This window comes from Phalacrocorax carbo, chromosome 4, assembly GCF_963921805.1.
Source record: "Phalacrocorax carbo chromosome 4, bPhaCar2.1, whole genome shotgun sequence".
NCBI lineage: Eukaryota > Metazoa > Chordata > Aves > Suliformes > Phalacrocoracidae > Phalacrocorax > Phalacrocorax carbo.
The window spans coordinates 7,656,716-7,664,511 of record NC_087516.1 but is presented as its reverse complement, the minus strand read 5'-3'; the positions used below and the strand labels follow the sequence as shown (position 1 = coordinate 7,664,511).

The 7,796-nt window shown below is 33.9% G+C and overlaps 1 protein-coding gene across 1 annotated transcript; it reads left to right on the top strand.

Annotated features, from left to right (window-relative positions):
* Positions 1–229: 229 nt before the first annotated feature.
* SPON2 (spondin 2) lies at positions 230–7,537 on the top strand. Its single transcript, XM_009506368.2, has 6 exons — positions 230–756; positions 1,556–1,781; positions 2,139–2,362; positions 2,619–2,810; positions 3,902–4,076; positions 6,238–7,537. The coding sequence occupies exons 1-6, from the start codon at positions 589–591 to the stop codon at positions 6,414–6,416; spliced, it is 1,164 nt and encodes a 387-aa protein (XP_009504663.2). The 5' UTR covers positions 230–588; the 3' UTR covers positions 6,417–7,537.
* The last annotated feature ends 259 nt before the right edge of the window (positions 7,538–7,796 follow it).

The window sequence follows — 7,796 nt, the reverse complement described above, 5'->3', positions numbered from 1 at the left end:
TACTCTGAAGACAGCTAAGAAAAATCTCAGAGCTTCCCAAAACCACTCTTTCCAAAGAAACCACAATGTTACAGAGCCCTTTCATCATCCAGCATACGGTACTGTAGAACACAAAAATACACACTGTCCTACTTTAAATTAATTCATATTTGCAGGAGACACAGTCTGTGTGAGTATGTGCAATTATGAAATGCAACTTTTTTTTCCTCTTGACTTTTTTAGATGCCTCACCCCTTTTATTTGAACACATACATATGGTGTGTGAGAGTGAGCAAGCTCTCTGTAAATGTTTGGAAGGAGCATCTGTCAGACAATAAAACTTACAAGAAAACATGCTTCTCATTTAAAGTGTATTCACTAGAACTATTTCAGTGTTGGAATCAGTTCATTTGTATAGCTTGGAGGCATTTATAAGAGCAGAGAACTGTAAAGGCACCAGAAAACTCGAACTGTTACTAAGAATCCAAGCTATTTTTTAAAAGCTTTTCGTCTATTCGGCATCACAGTCTTCTGATAGAAACCTGAACCAGTTGACAGACAGGAAACCTCTGATAGTCCATCCAAAAAGATTGCAAACAAGAAGATGGCATGCTTTTTGCAAACCTGGAAAGTCTAAAGATTACAATAATTGTTGGACCAAAGGGACCCTCTTCAGGCATAAATAGCAAGACTCCTACTGTCTTCTGTTGCAGACCAACTCAGCTGCCAGCAAAAGCAGGTGCTCTCCCCCTACCAGTGCTCCAGAGGAAATATTTAGTGAGTATTCACATCTCTTTTTACAAATTAATATATTATTAGCATTTTAGTTAAATTTGTATAGTTTTCTGAAAGGACAAAAGCATTTAAAAATAAGTTTTTAAGGCTGTTATTTTAAACAATTGCTGGAGTTCAACTGTCTGATGCAATTACCATATTAATTTAACAGCAAAATTTGCACAACCTATGACAGCAACTTTTTAAAAAGATTGTTTTTTAATAACTGTCTAGCTTAAACAATCTGAAGCAATTACAATGTATTTTTTAATGCACAAGTTATGACAGCAAAGTAATTTATATAGATATGAAATGTATTTGACTTTAAATGTTATGCCATAAAATAGCCTTTGTAGAACACAAATTTAAAATAAATAATATCTTTTGGCAAAGTAACCTGCAATTTAATCTTTAGAAGAATAAATATACCACTAATGTTTTCCACAGGAACAGTTGCTACTCTAATTAATTCAAGATGTGACTCTAATAAGATTTCCAAAGAAAATCAGAAGCAGATTGTTCTCAGAGGTAGTACTATGGACAAGATTAAAAAATTTTTATTTTCATTAGAAACACTTGTCCCAGGTAGAGTTACAGATTTGTATTATATAGTGTCAAAATATCAAATCTGAAAGCATTATAATAATGTTTTTAGAAGCATAACAATTTTTAGTGTTTCGGAAATATGCTTTCTTTTTGATTATAACTTATGGTATGTTACATTTTATTAGGTAACTGTTATTCCGTTTTGAGTTTACAGTGACTAATATGGCTAACATACTTTTTTCTTTTTGTGTGGAAGGGAATGGAAAACCTGATGTTTGTCTACCACTCCTGTAAAGTTATCTGGACATTACTTGTAACAATACTAGGTTATGCCAGCAGCTTGCCTGTGGGTGACGATTCTATTTGCACAGCAGAGGAACTTGCTAAATACAGCATAATCTTCACAGGGAAATGGAGTCAGACTGCTTTCCCTAAGCAGTATCCACTTTACAGGCCCCCAGCACAGTGGTCATCAATGCTAGGTAAGCACAGTATGTACACTTTTAAGAACAGATAAATCTCTTCATCGCTGTGATCTTTTTTCTTCTTAATTGTCAGTTTTAAGATAACTGATGAAAAGGAAAAAAATAGCCAGAGTTATTAAGAACGAAATGCAGAAATTGAAGTATCCACAATGCTTTCAAAAATCTACAACTGTTTTCAATTGACTTCTGTTTTCAATTGGCTGCAGCTGAAATAAACAGTGATAAGCCAAATGTTTTAGTGTTCACTCATTTTTATACACATTTTTTTAACCTCAGAAATAAAACAGAGGAATTGAAGAAATAGGGACAATCTAAACCAGACTTTTATGTCATGCCATGTATTCACTCAAATAGGTGTTACTCATAGTTCTGACTACAGCATGTGGAAAAAAAATGAATATGCCAGCAATGGTGTACGTGATTTTGCTGAAAAGGGTGAAGCGTGGGTATTAATGAAGGAAATAGAAGAAGCTGGAGAGAAAATTCAGAGTGTACATGGAATCTTCTCTGCTCCTGCCATTTCCAGTGGTACAGGCCAAACCTCCACTGAATTAGAAGTGCATTCAAGACATCCCTTAGTAAGTAAATATGCATATTAATATTAAAAGTTTATGTCACTAGCGCACAAGCATTGGAGTTCTCACTTGTAGGAACAATATAATGCAAAAAGTTACTAAAAAGCATGTCACATTGCAGGAAGCACTGTACAATTCTATAAAGCAGAAGAGCATAATGAAGTATCTTTCAAAAATTTTAAGTTAAAATTACTATGAGCAGGACTGGAGCATTTCGAAGTAAGTGATGCAATCCTGACAGATCATTTTGTTTCATTAGGTTTCATTTGTTGTACGAATTGTTCCAAGCCCCGACTGGTTTGTGGGTATCGACAGCCTAAATCTCTGTGAAGGAGACCACTGGATGGAAGAAGTATCAGTAGATCTATTTCCATATGATGCCGGAACTGACAGTGGTTTCACATTTTCCTCCCCAAACTTTGCCACTATTCCACAGGACACAGTTACAGAGGTAGGTGTATATACATAACTTCATACATAGGTTTTGAGTCCTCCATTTAAATGATACCTCTCCTATGACTACACAATAGACTCTTGTGAAACCATTTTCAGTATCTGAGACTGCTGATGCTCTCTGACTAGGGATTTATTACAAAGCTGATAACCCTACTGCTTTTGTTTATTTGATATGTCTTTCAAATTTATTACATAAATGTAGGTGGTTGATGAAAATTTGCCTTTTTCTTGGCCACAAATACAATTAGTTTGGTATTTTCTGTAAAAGCTGGCTTTTTAAAGATAATTTTTGGCAATTCTTATAACACCAAGAAAATAAAAATATTCAAAAAAGTCATGGCATTACTAAACATGTATGTAAACAGGAAGATTCTTAAGACTGAATGGTGATGTGGGGAGAAGTTTTCAGCAGAAACATTGCTGAAACCTGAAACTGTTACATCTGAGGGAAAATTGCTAAGGGAAAGCAGAGGGGAACTTCTGCATCGCTACCGCAGTGACCCCACTTTCAATCTCTTTTGCTCGCTTGATACTGTACATGCCTCATACTTTGCTTTTGTCATTTAAGAGTGCTGGGGAACAGAGCATTTTGATTCAAATGTTTTGAATACTCTAAGCCTTCAGTCAGTCTTTCCTTTAGGGTCAGTTTTTCTAGAGCCAAATGCGGTGCTAATGAGTAATGAGAAAAGGAACAGAGAAGCTGAAAAACAATATATTTGGCCTCCTATATCCATATGACAGCTGCTATAGCATATCTAATATTATTATTTTATACTCTTGTATTCTCCCTTGTAGTAACATCCACTTCGTCCCATCAAACCTTTCCATATGTTACTCTGTTTTCAGCACCTCCCGCTGCAGTTCTTTACCTAAAGCCTGGCACAATTCATTGTGCCCAGTCTCAAAGCATTATGCATAAAAATTCTGGGATTACCAGCAGTAGTTTTGTGAACTAAGGTTCATAAAAACTGGTTACATGCATTTTACTTGCCAAAAAGTATTAGCATGATGTGTAAACATGATTTTACAGTTATCTACTTACTAATATGATGTAGTTTCCTTAAGGTTCTCTTTTTTGTTTCACAGATCACTTGTTCCTCTCCAAGTCACCCAGCAAACTCATTTTATTATCCCAGACTCAAAATTTTGCCACCGATCGCTCAAGTAACAATGGTGAAATTAAAGAAAAACCAGCTGGGTCTTCCTGCACCTTATCTTGATATTCCAGCTAAAAGCAATGAAATAATAGACTCTGTCTCAGGTAAGTGATTAGTACTTTGATATGCTTAATTCTGTAATTTCCATTCATTCAGAATATATGTAGAAATCTGACAGGTGGTGTGGATGAAATAGTTGATTAGACAGAATATCCTCCTACCTGCATAACAATAGTTTCCAGACTCACACATGGGAAATAAAACAAGCCAGCAGACATAAAAGAATAAGGAAGGGATTTCGTATTTTAGCTATGGTTCAAAGGTTTGGGTTATATCCATAGTGAGGGTTACTCAAGCCTCAGCATCATCATAGATCAGTCAATAAACAACGTTTGACCAGAATCAGAGTTCCCAAATTCTTTGCAACTTTGAAGTAAATACTCATACTTAAGTTTTTACATGACAACGGAGCAAAAGAACTATTATTGTTGTCTCCTCTGGGTCAGATGGCTTGATAGTTATATGCAATAAGAATTGATGTAATTCAATTGATTTGGACATATTTGTGATAGGAACATACATCCTGACAACAAAAATAGCATTCTCTCTCATTTTTCTTTTCTTAAAAATTTTAGCTGATAACCTTGTTTAGGTAAGAAGACATACAAACTACTGACTCAAGTCAGTCTTAAGGGTAATTTTCAAATCTCCAAATTAACAAATACTATCTTTGCTCTAAGGGAAAGAGCAGTTGGACAGTGCCCACCGAGATTTTCTCTTTATACTTTTCTAATGGATTTTTACGAAATGGAAGAGGAAGAGTTAAGAAGACTGACATCCTAAATACTATTTTAGAGACAGCAATAGGCTAAACCCTCAATGTATTCCTAGAATAGCTGCCATGTTCCAAGAAGAATTTCTCCAGAATAAGTCTGAAGGTTATATGCCTCTAGCTCTGTGCTAAAGTCACCTCACAATCACTAAAATAAAGCTAATTCCCTACACAGCTAATTATGCATTATTTATACCTTAATAAATGTATTTCTTGATCAGTTTAGTGTTTTAATATATTTCTATGAGTAAACAAGACGTACGCAAAGTGAGTGCTACATATCTCATTTTCAGTCATATGCTTTTCCCATGACATTAAAAGGAAGATTTGTCCCTCTTTAGGATATAAATTTAAAACAATGGATTTAAAAAGTAATTTTTCATCATATATCTTCACTTTATTGTACATTAACCAGTAAATCCGCCTGTTCAAAACATATTCCCAAATCAAAACGATGGATTTAATTGCCAAGCTGTGTCCCTCATTCCCATTAGAAACATGGGAATGAGTGATCACAACAGAAGTGGTGACTTCCACTTCTATACCAGAAATTTATACCAGAGGTCACACACTTAGTACAACATTTAAAGCTGATTTTGTGCACACCTGTTTTACCCACAAACGCTGTAATACACAGTTCTGATGCAATTTCCTGTGACAAGCAATATTTTTATTTAACCTGCTAAGGAATAATCACCTATATTTTCATGAGAGATATTTTCAATGGAAGTACACAAGTTTCTGACTTCTTTTCTTGCAGTAGATTAAAACTATATTGACAACCCTTTTAGAATTAAAAACCTTCCAGTAACAGAATGTCTTTATTGGCAAAGGGAACTGTAGTGTACATTCCAAACAAAAGCAAGATGATTTAATGATAAAAAAAATGGGTCTTTCCTTTAGTTCTGAAGCAAACTGGAACAAAAGTTAAATGGAATTTCATATGAACAACTATAGGAACAATATCTATCTGCAAAGAAATATGCGCACCTAAATAAACCAGAAAAAATCTTTAATCCTAGTGTTTTTAGTAAGCCATACAAAGGCAAATGAGTTATAAAATTGACAGTAAATGTTTTTTAATGTAATCTTTTGAATTATTTTAAGTATAGTTTTATTTGATAGGAATTTCATATTTTCAATTCAATAAATATTGTGCTTCACTATTGTTACAGTACCTCAGTCTCCAGACCGCAATAATAATAGTAATAGTAATAATAACAATAATAATAATACCAGTGTTGATGAGTGTAGGAGCTGAAAACAGATGTTTTTATTTATGAGGCAACAGATGAATTTTATTAATATTACATGTATTTTTGTGTAAGAAAGGACACTATTCGATCATCATTCCTTAATGCTTTGCCAACTGTGTATTTGCCTTAAGAACAAATCTATGTAAAGTTACTTTTTTTTTTTGGTGTATACTGCAGAAACACCACTGGACTGTGAGGTTTCACAATGGTCTTCCTGGGGTCTCTGTAGAGGTGCTTGCAGAAAAACAGGGACCAAGATCAGAACTCGTTTTGTACTTCTTCAGCCTGCGAACAATGGAATGCCTTGTCCAAATCTGGATGAAGAAACAGGATGTGAACCAGAGAATTGTGTCTGAAATAAAGAAAATATAATAATTTAGATAATTTAAAAGTAGGATAAGTTTAACTAAATCTAAACTATATGTCAATGTTCCTTATAATTCAGGTATGCTGCACTATTTTGCTGGAAAGGTATATTAGACTGGTTTTGAAAGTTGTTGTTTAATATCAAGATTTGGGGGGTTAAATTCCTAAGGTTTAGTATGACAACAGTACTTGATCATTCACAGACCAAACACCCCAAATAAATCCTTGCTATAAATATACTCTAAGTTCTTGGAGTACCCTCTAGTGGCAGAAAAGGAGACATTTGGAAAGATTATCTTTCACGCATGTAAAAATCTTTCAATCACGAAATCTAAAGTAATAGCATTCTTAAATACTGTAATTTGTTGATCTACAGCTATTTATACCTAGAAATTAATTTTTTCTCTAAATTATGTTTTTATAATTTATTGGCATTTTTGTCGTCTTTCTAAACATTTTTAACATGCATTTCTTCAGAAACTACTTACATAAATCAGAGTGACCAGATGTTTGCTGTATGGTAAAGACTATAATATAACAGAGTAAACTTGTCTTGAGACTTATGAATACATGAAAATGTCTTTCTTCTTCTTTTTTTCTCAAAACTGAGAACAATATCTGTCATGAGGACACTCGGCCAACAAAATTACTAGAAAATTCTCAGAAGTGTGGATACCAGTAGAAAACCTCTGAACTTAATTGTTAGCTGAGATTTAAAAACTGACTGATTGTTGGCGTGTGTCCCTCATGAGACAACTATCTCAAAGTTAACACTGTTTACCATAACATAAATTATATAATTGTCTTTATATATGCAGTAAATGTGTTTATGTTTCTCGAAAAGTTTGCTACTATTTGTATTGTTGTAACCTTTTTAAAGAGAAAACTTACCAATGTTTTAATATTATCTAAACCTGAAGTATACACAGATATAACAAAACTCAATATGTCAGAAAGTGTTCCTGTTGGAAAGTTTTAATGCTGAAATAATTGTTATAAAACAAACGTAACATACGGCTTATAAAGACATGTGTCTATCAACTAGAAAAGGGATTTTGGAATAACACTGTTCAATAGAATATGTTTATAGTCAGCCCATAAAAGTTTTACAGCAGACTGTAATTTTACAAATATACGGCACAGATATTGAACAGGAGATGCTGATTGGAGTAGGTTCTTCTTGGGGTATGCCAAATACCAGAACATTTATTATGTACTTAAAGGAGTACACGGTACTCTCTGTAGGGCTGAAACATTTAAAGTGTTCTCTATATTTTTTCCAGGAGATAAATCTTGCAAAGACCCAAAGAAATTTGAAACTTTACCAGGCTAGACTAAGTTGGTCCTGCAAATGCTGACAAATGCACAGT

Bases quoted from the DNA above. Each gene is read 5' to 3' on its own strand.
- SPON2 (XM_009506368.2), top strand. From the start codon at position 589: ATGCTTTTTGCAAACCTGGAAAGTCTAAAGATTACAATAATTGTTGGA. The intron at 2,363-2,618 runs GTAAGTAAATAT...TTGTTTCATTAG, and splicing joins TGCATTCAAGACATCCCTTA to GTTTCATTTGTTGTACGAAT. The intron at 2,811-3,901 runs GTAGGTGTATAT...TTTGTTTCACAG, and splicing joins CACAGGACACAGTTACAGAG to ATCACTTGTTCCTCTCCAAG.